The 12,145-nt window shown below is 45.6% G+C and overlaps 1 protein-coding gene across 1 annotated transcript in view; it reads left to right on the top strand.

Annotated features, from left to right (window-relative positions):
* The first annotated feature begins 729 nt into the window (after positions 1-729).
* Positions 730-12,145, top strand: part of LOC135812841 (uncharacterized) — a 36,944-nt gene continuing 25,528 nt past the window's right edge. Inside the window, exons 1-5 of the mRNA XM_065326056.1 lie at positions 730-905; positions 2,560-2,595; positions 5,529-5,552; positions 6,998-7,027; positions 10,508-10,543. Of these exons, the coding sequence (XP_065182128.1) occupies positions 851-905; positions 2,560-2,595; positions 5,529-5,552; positions 6,998-7,027; positions 10,508-10,543 (181 nt within the window). The 5' untranslated portion in view covers positions 730-850. The remainder of the gene's footprint in view (positions 906-2,559; positions 2,596-5,528; positions 5,553-6,997; positions 7,028-10,507; positions 10,544-12,145) is intronic.

Raw genomic sequence — 12,145 nt, 5'->3', positions numbered from 1 at the left:
AGCCATAGGCTTCTGCTGAATATACTGCATTAGTACCAGGTATGTGTATTGTGGCCTTGATCCTTGAAGGGTCGTGCTTGCGTTCCTTCGGATGAGGAAAACTCGGCCTCTAGCCGAGTCTGACACGAACCATGAATTTTTTTAGCCTGGGCATTCTCCGAGATACGTGTACTACATTGTGTAGTCTCCACCAGGCGCCATGCCAGCCCATTGACGACATGACAGCAACAACACACGTTCCCAGACGGCAAGCCACTTGTTTCGACTTGCCCAAAAAACAAATGCGAAATTTCGGATTGGCCGCTTCGAAGACCACGATGCACGTACATGAGTTTGTACGGGGTGCGGTGTGCAACATGTTAACAGTTACATCATGACATAATCATGTCGACATGATCCGGCCTGTGCAGCTAGCTGTGATACAAGCAATACTTCTCGTACAGTCGCGAAGATGTTGCAGCATTCGAAAATATTCCATTACAGGTGCCTTGGGTACTTATCTGGGGACGTAGTCGCCAGCGAGTGTCCAGCAAGAACTACCAATTTAGGAATATTACAGACGTTGCACCGTACACTGGTGTGTGCAGAAGGCACACGTGTACGGTATTGTGTGTAGCTAGACACCATTTTGGGCGTCTGGGGAGTGGAGAGCACAGCCATAACGAGTGCAAGTTGCGAGTCGTTGAGTGTTATAAAAATGTTGTTGAATTCCAGTCATATTCACAGGACGAACAGGTGGCGAAGTTAGTAATGAGTAACGCCTTCTTTGATTCACGAGTAAATTGACAGGACCGTTTCACGTTTCAGCCTCTGTGCATGTGGGATAGTATTTTCTCTGCCAACTCTCAGTATGGCTGCCCGGGTAGTACTTCTTCTGACTGTCCTCATCGGCGCTATCTATTTCAGTAAGTGGAACTCGGGTCGGACTTGTGGTTGCTTAGTTAGCTGTCATTTTCTAGTCTGAAATCCTTCTGTCTGTGTCAGACTAAACATTGGTTGAGATAATAGAGCTTTCATGTCAACATTCCGTTGAAGAGTTTCAGTCCTGTCAAAACCTAAGCCCAGCGAAGTGCTTTGCTGCTTGATCGCCAGTTCTCTGCACATTTCCATTCCCGTGCGATATGTTGATAAAACCTGCTCGCCGTGGCTGCAGAAGCCCCAAAGCAGTGACAAAAAGAAAAGGGATGGCATGTAGGGTGCTGCACAGTCTGCAGCAATGACATGGCCCACATTGTTGTCTTGATTTGAGTTCGCAAACCACACGGACACACGTGTCAACTGTCCAGTGGCAGGGAAGAGAATGGTTAGCGTAACATCAGTGATCACTATGCGACAAAAGACCTCAGAAGACAAGTGAGACAGGAGTGTAACGGAATCTCAGCCATTCCGTTCCCCGGGACGCAGGACACAAAGGACAAGACTAGTTTGTTACATTATTTATATTGACAAGACGGAAAAGCAAACTGCTCTGACAGAGACGAACAAGAAGACTGACAAAAGGACTCTCGACTACAAAATCGCGCATGCTCATATCACACATCCACGCGACTAGACGAGACAGTTTGGGGAATGCCATCACACAGGAAAACAACACATCATTTTACAACAGTAGAGTTTGTACAGTATTCGTAGAACGCTGAGGGGAGGGACAAGGACGTTGTGTTTGTGGCATGCAGTGATAGTGGGGGAGGCAACAGCGGTGGTGGTGGTACTGGTGCTGGAGGTGGTGGTGGTGGAGTTGGTGTGTTTCGTTCGACTTTACTCTTCACTCTGATGATCTACACCTAGTAGTGAAACCGGTCAGCCAAAAGTAAACTTTCAAAGAATGTCACACTTGTTTGTGCAGTTTGTGTCGGGGGTATCACTTCATTAAGATTTTAGCCAAAAGTAAACTTTCAAAGAATGTCACACTTGTTTGTGCAGTTTGTGTCGGGGGTATCACTTCATTAAGATTTTCTACCCACCTAGTGGGAGCATAAAATTGTGTTTCGTTCGACTTTACTCTTCACTCTGATGATCTACACCTAGTAGTGAAACCGGTCAGCCAAAAGTAAACTTTCAAAGAATGTCACACTTGTTTGTGCAGTTTGTGTCGGGGGTATCACTTCATTAAGATAAGTGTTTCGTTCGACTTTACTCTTCACTCTGATGATCTACACCTAGTAGTGAAACCGGTCAGCCAAAAGTAAACTTTCAAAGAATGTCACACTTGTTTGTGCAGTTTGTGTCGGGGGTATCACTTCATTAAGATTGGTGGTGGTGGTGGTGGTGGTGGTGGTGCTGGTGGTGCTGGTGTTGTTGGTGCTGGTGGTGCTGGTGGTGCTGGTGGTGTTGGAGTTGGTGGTGCTGGTGCTGGTGCTGGTGCTGGTGGCACTGGTGTGGGTGGACGCAGCTGGTCTCAAAAGGCACGATCGTGCTATATCCAGCCAAACTTTTTTGGCGAATTATTCAAATTAAAAAAATGGTGATCACTGATGATTGTGCCTTTTCGACTCTCTCCAATGAAGGAATAGCAAACTACGGTTATATAGATTCTTGATTTCTTTTTTGATGTTGCAGATGCCGAACCTGCAAAAGCTAGTCCTCATAATATAGGTAAGTTCTCTGTGTTCAGTGTATCAGATCAGACTTCGGCGTTTCTATGTAAGCACATACGGGTTCGATTCACCACGCGATACTAGTGTGTCCATCTGTCTGTCTGTCTGTCTGTCTGCCTGTCGGTCTGTCTGTCTGTCTGTCTGTCTGTCTGTCTGTCTGTCTGTCTGTCTGTCTGTCTGTCTGTCTATCTGTCTGTCTGTCTGTCTGTCTATCTGTCTGTCTGTCTGTCTATCTGTCTGTCTGTCTGTCTGTCTGTCTGTCTGTCTGTCTGTCTGTCTGTCTGTCTGTCTGTCTATCTGTCTGTCCGTATGTCTGTTTGTCTGTGGGCAGAAAGCTGAAACACACTCATACGCACACGCGTGCGCGCACACACATACACACACACACACACACACACACACACACACACACACACACACACACCTGCACAGTGTCTGCTCCAGGATTTCAAACAAACAGGGCACGCGTGTCCCTGGCATGACTCTCGCAACCGGGTCAGAGCCTGGTCCGTTCGACTGCGGCCACTGCATGTTCATGCACATGGACATGCAGTGAGTCTTAAAGTTAATATGTCACTACCGTAGAATACCGTTGATCCACCCCCCCCCCCCCCCACACCATGTCGCTTCCCAGCTGAGTTTTCGGCAGGAGGCGGAAATTAGATCAAGGCTGTCAAGTGCAGTACGATGTACAACAACGTGGAGGATAAGACTCGATGCGCTAAATTGTGCACACTTTCATCCTGGCTTGGCACGTACATGTATTGCATACAGTAATGCAAGCGTCGGTTCAACATAGTATTTCGTTGTATACGCCGAAGTCGCTTCACAAGTAGAAAATCGACTGGGGCGGGAATTAGAGAGGGGGCGGATCAACGGTACTTCACGGTGCTCCCTGATGTACTTATACGTATACATGTACATGACCGTGTACAGTCGACTTCGCTAATAACGACTGTGGATATAGCAACAATTCCCGAATAACAACAGAATGTCTATGCCCAGAGCAAAGTCCATTCTACCTGTATACATACAATGAGACTTCGGGTATACGGACACTTCGCGAGTAAGGACACTTTTCTGATGCCCGGCCGAATGTCGTTATACGCAAAGTTGACTGTACATGTACGGACAATGCGTGCTGGGTACTATGTCCTTGTGCACCTGCAGGCGTGCCTGCCGCCTGTCAGTGTGTACCATCTTGAAGTACAAAATAAGTACAGTCGAATGTCACTTATCCGGTCGCCAGTTATCCGAGCACGTCGGTTATCCGACAAGCCCGGGAGTGGTAATTTTATGACTCACAACAGTAAAATTCTAAAAAGAATTTTTTTGTATATTATACGGTGTAATAATTATTATGCATTTACTTGAAGTAGATGCGCTTAAACATGTTCAACTGTCTCATTTTGCCAGTTCTTCTATATAACTGCGCGCTATGGACTCTAACAAAAGCCTTAGAAAGCAAAATTGATGTATGGCACCGCCGTAAACTCAGATACATACTTGGAATCATCTTTCCCAATAAAATTTCGAATAATGCTCTTTATGCTAAAACTGCTCAATGCCCAATAAGTGCAGTCTGTAGACGCCGGCGCTTATTATGGTTTGGACATGTCATTCGTGAAGGGAAGGACGCTGTGTCGTACAAAGCCCTTCACATGGCAATGAATATAACAGATATAAAGAAGCCCAGAGGTCGCCCAGTGACCAGATGGGTAGACAACATTAGGAATGACCTTTTACTTCTCAATATGTCTCTTTTGGAAGCGGAGCAACTTGCCTCAGACAGAACGCACTGGCTCGGCGTTGTCGACAGATGCATGACCCTCATTTGATTTTTCATATGAGCTATATGCGTGCTGTATTATTATTTATTATTAGATGTGGTCAAGTATGCTAACATGTATGTGTACATGGAGCAATTCATGAATATGCATGAATATAATTGTGTACATAAATCAGTGAAATCCAGCCATGTATGCACATAAAAAAGGATATCAGTTATCCAACATATCCAGTTATCCGACATGCCTGATTCCCGAAGTGGTCGGATAAGTGACATTCGACTGTACTCCACATGAGCATGTGTACATGTATTATGTATACGCCTATCGGTACTGCGCTACGTCAGTTGTGGCAAGCAACATTAGAGGAACCCAGTGCGTGGTTACTCGTTAGGTTTGGAGATCTCGAGTGTGGACTTGCACACACCACAATAGGGCTTCCAACAAGCCAAGTTTAGTCATCACTTGCTCTTGGGGGGGAGGGGGGGGGGCAGTTCAGTGTGTGACCCAAGAACAGGATTTATAACCCCCCCCCCCCCCCCCGGGAGGGTGTGTTACCCCAGGGGTGGATGTGTAACCCCAGGGAGGGTGTGTTACCCCACGGTGGGTGTGTAACCCTGCGGAGGGCGTTTAACCCCAGGGGAGGGTGTTTAAACCCAGGGGAGGGTGTTTAACCCCATAGGAGGGTGTGTGTAACTGGGGATGGTGTTCACAATCGAAAAAAAAATGTGGGTCAGATGGTGGTGCTGGTGGTGACGGTGGTGGTGGTGCTAGTGTTAGTGGTGGTTGACGGCGTCCGCATCGCAAATCCCTGGTACTAGGAGCATATAGGGTAACCCGTAAGAAGGCCTTAGGCCTGTGGGAATGCCCTATTCAAAATGTAATAAAAAATAATAATAATTCCACTGTGCATGTAGTCTCTGATACACATGTAACCATACACACATGTGCCTCCCCCCCCCCACACATATACATACCCACACACCAATTGTTTCAATAACCGAATCGGGATGCTCTCAAAACGCTTGTGCAGGCAGCGTTTCCCGTTTTTGGTTAGTTCACATGTAGACCCAGAGGCTCAGCACAGAAGAAAATGATGTGTTCTAATTTGCGTTGCTTTCTGTTTTCTTCACTGTGATTACAGTGGTCAAGCAAGCCAGCCTGGCAAGTAAGTTATTTTTATTTTTATTTTTATTACGAGGGTGTTTCCACAGACCTATGGTCTTCTTACGGGAGCCCCTAGATAAGTTGTGCTCACAAGTTACCTCCATCCTCATGGAGCTGGGGATACATGTACATGTACATGTAATTACAAAAGCAAGTGTGCTGCAGTTCCCCCGAGTATACGCCGCACTGGAGTATAAGCCGCACCGGAGCATAAGCCGCACCCAAATTTTTTGTCACTAAATACGCAGAAGTCTACCATGTTTTCACCGTTTTTTATAGTTGGCTGTTGCAGTGTAAGCCACACCATCAATGTTTTTGGGTGAATCTGTGGTGTTTAAAGTGCGGCTCATACGCGGGAAAATACGGGATTACCAATAGTTTTTTTTCTCTCGCAAAACGCAGCACCCAACCACCCACCTACCTTTTCTGCAGGTAAAACGAATTCCAATAAAATTACGATGTCAATTTTCCACGCCCAGATGTAACTGGGCATTCTCCATCAATCACCCTTTGGCCCGTGCTTTTATTAGAGACGTGTCTTTGTTCTGTCCCCGGGGAAGATCGCGATTTCGCGGATGCAAAATTTTCCGCGATTTTGACGATTTCTAATAAATCCGTGATTTCCTCAAATTTCCCGCGATTTTTAACGTTTTGTTGCATAAAAACATCAAAAGACTGTCCTTGCATGAAATGGTGGAGGTCTTCTCTCTCCCGAGTGTACATGTGAGTAGCAGGCACATTATTTGAGGACTGAAATGAACGCATTTCATGGTGTAAAGTTCCTTTTCACTCTGTCAACCCCTCTTCTATAATTATAAAAGTAGGCAGGTTTCTGGTAGGCAAACCGGTAGATTGGCCAATCTACTTGCAAGTTTACCAAAAACGGTCGCAAACTTTTGACCGCAAGCTGTGCCGCGAATTTTCAGCCTTTTCTCCGCGATTTCCCCCAGGGACAGCGTATCCGTTACCGTGCTTTTATGATTTCAAGCCCACTTTGCTGTGCTCCTGATTGGTTGTTTTCGGGTGATCTTTTTCTTCATATTTCAAATAAATACCAGTGTCCACGGCAGAAATGTAGTTGCATGTGCCTTTGTTGGAGACTATCGCCGTTATGTGTTTCTATCCATGCGGGCAGTGTGCTTTTATTGGAGAAAATACAGTATTCAACATTTCGGCAGCTATTCAATTCAGCTATATTCTGCACCGACCGAAGACGCAGGGGGCGGGGGGGGGGGGGGGGGGGCGGGCAGGGTGTGGTGGCAGGAAGGATGGTGGTGCTTGTGCTGTGCGTAGGGGGGAGGGGGAGGGGCGTACTCAAGGTAATGGTTGACCCTCAGAGGTATACAGTTCCTGTTTTCCATCAGCGCATTCCATCAGCGGTTTAACAAGTATGGTGTTGACATGACTAGTAATAGCCGACTTTTTGTGTGTTGCCGTTTTTTTCAGGTCTTTATGGCAGTGTTACATTTAATATAAGTAAGTTGGTCTCCGTTAGTCCGTCCGTCCGTGCATCTGTCTGTCTCTTTGACTGACTGACTGTCTCACTGACTGTCTGTCTGTCTACATTTATGTGTGTGCATGCTCCTCTGTCTGTCTGTCTATCTGTCTGTCTACATTTATGTGTGTGCATGCTCCTCTGTCTGTCTGTCTGTCTATCTGTCTGTCTACATTTATGTGTGTGCATGCTCCTCTGTCTGTCTGTCTGTCTGTATGTCTGTCTGTCTGTCTGTCTACATTTATGTGTGTGCATGCTCCTCTGTCTGTCTGTCTACATTTATGTGTGTGCATGCTCCTCTGTCTGTCTGTCTGTCTGTCTATCTATCTGTCTATCTATCTGTCTACATTTATGTGTGTGCATGCTCCTCTGTCTGTCTGTCTGTCTGTCTGTCTATCTGTCTGTCTACATTTATGTGTGTGCATGCTCCTCTGTCTGTCTGTCTGTCTGTCTATCTGTCTATCTACATTTATGTGTGTGCATGCTCTTTTGTCTGTCTGTCTGTCTGTCTATCTGCCTGTCTGTCTATCTGTCTGTCTACATTTATGTGTGTGCATGCTCCTCTGTCTGTCTGTCTGTCTGTCTGTCTATCTGTCTGTCTACATTTATGTGTGTGCATGCTCCTCTGTCTGTCTGTCTGTCCGTCTGTCTGTCTGCACGTTCCTCCGTCTGTTTGTCTGCATGCACGTTCCTCTTTCTCATTTCTTCTGGGTGATTTAACCATGTCCCAGAGAAAGAAAGTTGCATAGGGTATAAAACTGGCGAATTTTAGGGATGGTGATATTCTAAAGATTTTAGCGAAAGGAGAGTTTTCGCTAAATTTCTACCCCACCAATCGAGATTTAGCATGTACAGTGCATTACAATGTTTTACAAAGAATCCTTCTTTTTGAACTCCGAAAATTGAATTGCTAAAATATTTTCATTGTGACTTGGTCCAGATACAGAAAACGCTACAAAATTTACCCGCTAAAATCGGCCATTCTACAGTAATTGTAGCAGCAGTGTTTCCCCCCTTCCTCGTCCTCAGCCACAGCACTAGTCCTGTAGGACTAGGAGACAAAAGACCCCCCCCCCCCACATACACAAATGACACCCCCCACCCCCCCCCCCCCAACACACAAACCATGTATACACCCGTTGCAAGGGGGACGCACGCAAATCTGCAAGTGCACTGGATGTGCACCCACACTCTTTTTTCGCTTATAGCAACGATAGCGGGCAAGGTGTGAATGAGACAGATCAAGAATAGCGTCAGATAACTGTTCAATCCACACAACCGGCGAAGCCATGTGAATCGACAACCAATGCACACCTGGTCTACACCACACGGAGTACAGCGGCATAGAACGGCCAAGACAGTTACCTATGCACACCCTGTACTTGCTGGGGTAACCAGTATAGACAGCACGCCACTTTGATAGAAGCAGACACTAGATGCACTGGTACCCAATTTCATGCGCACGCACACACACACACACACACGCACACACACACACAAACAAACAAACAAACAAACAAACCTAAAGCGAAGTGGGGCAGATGGGAGAGTGTGGAGTGGGGCAGACCCTCCCTCCTTAAAAGAACCCTCTGAGACAAAGTTACTACGTGGGCGGAGAGACACCTGGATCACACACGCACACGCGGACATATGCACAGCCACATTCACACGCACGTGCATGCGCACATGTACGCATACATACACACACACACACACACACACACACACACACACACACAGAAACAAAAACGCTCAGCTGCAGAAACACAACTAAACCCCAACACCCACTTACACGCACAAATGCACACGCACATGCACACGCACAAACGCACACGCACATGTACACATCACACACACACCACACACGGCACTGGCATTAGCCATGACAGAACCTCAATTCCGACGCTTGTAGAAACATGGGTAGAAAAGGATTTCTACATTTGGTCATTGCCATACGGATACAAAGCAGAACAAACGTTTCAAAAAAATTAATAAAATAAAGGGAAAACAATAGATCCTGTACAGCGTCAAGGCCCACTCACAATACAACTTGTTGCGAAACGAAAATGCGACATGAGACATCCGCGGCGAGCTGCGACAACGACACAGGGCTCACAATCTTGGTGTTTGCAACGTTCCTTTGTACTACTAGTGGTACTGTAGAGTATGTGCACTGCACGGGCACCCAGAGTAGAAACGGTACTCCATTTACATGTATATACTAAAGTTGAGTTTTCTTCAACTTCCGCGACAGGTACCTTGCGAGTGTACGCGACAGCTCATGATGGGCATTTTCTTGTCGCAACTGTCGCCAATCGGGTGTCGTGTAGAAAAAAGTTGTATTGTGAATTAGCCTTTAATGTCTTCATGGTCTAGCCAAAACTGCTTTCCGCGTTCAAAATGTCGCACAAGATATCAGACTTAAGGACTGATGCACCGCAAAGTGTTTGTCTGCACATTCAGTGTTGAATTCTTGGCCATGCTAGCTTGGTGAACATTAATATTTTATGCTTAGAGGATTTTACGAATGGTCACAAAGTGTAGAAGGATGCCTGAAGGTCTAAGAACAGTTACTTAGCTTGTCCTTCACTCTCAGCTGACAGCATCTGAAGAGCTGAGATGCAAGACTCGTATACGTGCCACATTTGAGAAAATCAGATTTTCACCTCAGCGTACTCAAAAGGTCTAGGGGCGCCACCAGCCAAACATTTCAAATTCAAAAATCTTGCCAGAACCGTTTCAAAATGGAAAGCGAATATGGATTTACACACAGACCGCACATTGGATGAATCCTTCCTCTTTGGCCGTTATCTGAAAACGGATGAAATGGATTTAGCGGGTTTTGAATTCCAGCTGTTCACTGATCTGGAAGCTTGCACTAGTGCGATACTGGATTGCTGCGCACGGAATGTAGTCAAATGATGCTACACGCACAGTATAGCCGCATCATTCTATCTTTATTTTTCTCCTCAGCTTCTTCTTCTTCATAAGCTGTTGAGGGTGACTCCCTCGATTTAGGCTAAGGCCTGTGGAGAATCCATAAATACAAAATACAAAATACAAATATCTGAGCGGAGCCCTGCAGCGCGGTTTCATTCTAATTCAGCATTTGACGCCGTAGGGACCACGCTCCGTTAAACCGGTTACTTTCGGTGTAATTTTAAATTCGTAGAAATACCGGGCACCTAAATTTAGATTACACGTGAACGGCACAAGAGTATGTTGCTGTATGTGAAGGTAATAATATAATATTGGTCACCTAAGTCTAAGTTACACCTGAAACCCATCAGGTCCCGGACACCGACATTTAAAATACACCTAAAATTACATTAATGTTTACATTTTTAGTAATTTTTTACGGTATTAGTTTCCCCATGAGTGTGTTTGTAAATGCGGCTAACACTCCGTGAAGCAAGATAACGGCATCTTCCTGTTTTTTTTTTTTATCGTTGTGTTCTCAGCTGGGTATGATCGATTCAATAACCCACAAGGCACAGGTAAGCGAGGTCAACAATGTCGATGTAGTCACTGGCGTGTATCTATCAATGCTGTTTAGTTGTTGTTTGTTTTACACATAATTTTGTCAGTGTTTCACGGAAATTGAAAGCATTGAAAGCATGAGAAAGCATGAGACGAGGATAATAATATTTATCCACCGTATAGCAGGACATTTTCAGATGGGAATATTTTCGGACAAAGCCGAATATGTAAAGAGAAAATGACCTATAAGCTATTAGTTATGACTAACAGTCCACCAAGGTAACCAAGGTAACCAAGGTAACGAGATAATAATTATACAGTCAGACAGTGCGACAATGAGGCACAAAACTGGCCTTTCTCTTCACATATTACTATTGGCTCAACATCCGAGCTTTTACAACGCCGGATTTCAACCTTTCGTACGGATTTTATTTTCGTACAGTGCTGCATGCTGAATGCACGTGTTCGCATGCAGTACGCGCGTCCCAAGTCCCATTGCATGCGTTTTGTGGCTAGCTAGCTGTATTATGAGCTGCAGTGTGCCACTACGCGTACGCACTAGTCCTGAGCGGGAGCCAATCGAAAAGTGGTGCACTGAGCTTCCAAGCACTGTATAGCAGAACATTGTAGTGTGGAATTAATTTTAGCACAAAAGAGGCCGTGTACGAAATCGTACGAGAATAAATTCCGTCCGAAAATTTCCTGTTAGGCCACCTAAAATTAATTCGTTGTTTCGGGTCACTTCACTCATCCGTACCAGGGTACCTAGTCTAGTCATGCACATTTGCATGCACAATTAAAAAAAAACATTTTGCGGTCGGGTGAAAAAAAGACGGTCGGTCGGGTGACCCGAAACAACGAATTAATTCTGGGTGTCCTTATACAGTATTTCATTCATTCACAATCAGGTGGCACTAGCCAATCAGGTGACACTAGCCAATCAGATGGCACTAGCCAATGTCGAAAAGGTGATGCGGGCCATAGCCAGCCATGGCGATAATAGAGGGAAGGAAGAAAAAAGAAAAAAATCAGACTTTCTACCGCTCGATCGGGCTCCCGAGAGCAAGAGAAAAAGAATAGGAAAGAAACTGAAAGAATAGCAGAACCTGAACCATGTCAACGTGATGATGCTGCAGCAGATCATTATGAACCACAACACGTGCCTCAGACATGCACGCCAACTTACAGTCATGAGTCATGAGAGTCAACCATAATAAGATTATCCTCGACTTGAATGTGGGGCACCGACATTACATACTATCTAGAATAAGAGCACATAACCCCCCAAGAGTGTGCAACTCTCACACACCCTGCTGTCCCGGCAGAACCGTCAGGCGAAATTACTGGTCAGTCGGCGACACGCATTTTTCACAGAAATTTGCGTTTCACCTGCGGGGAGAGTATGCGTGTACTCGAGTCTCATCCTGAGCACGTTTTTTTCTTCTTTTTTTTCAGCTCCAGTATAGCTGTATTTTTCATTGCAAAGCCGTCCTCGATTGTTGTGTTCGTTGTTCAAACGAAGTGGACATTCAATCATGAAGGCAGCGGACATAGGAGCCTGATTGGAGTTTCTCATGGCATAGGACGGCCACACAGAGACACTTTGGGATTTTCTGAAT

Source organism: Sycon ciliatum, chromosome 3 (genome assembly GCF_964019385.1).
Source record: "Sycon ciliatum chromosome 3, ocSycCili1.1, whole genome shotgun sequence".
In the NCBI taxonomy this organism is placed as follows: domain Eukaryota; kingdom Metazoa; phylum Porifera; class Calcarea; order Leucosolenida; family Sycettidae; genus Sycon; species Sycon ciliatum.
The sequence above is the reverse complement of the archived record's forward strand: the minus strand, read 5'-3'. Positions and strand labels throughout refer to the sequence as shown.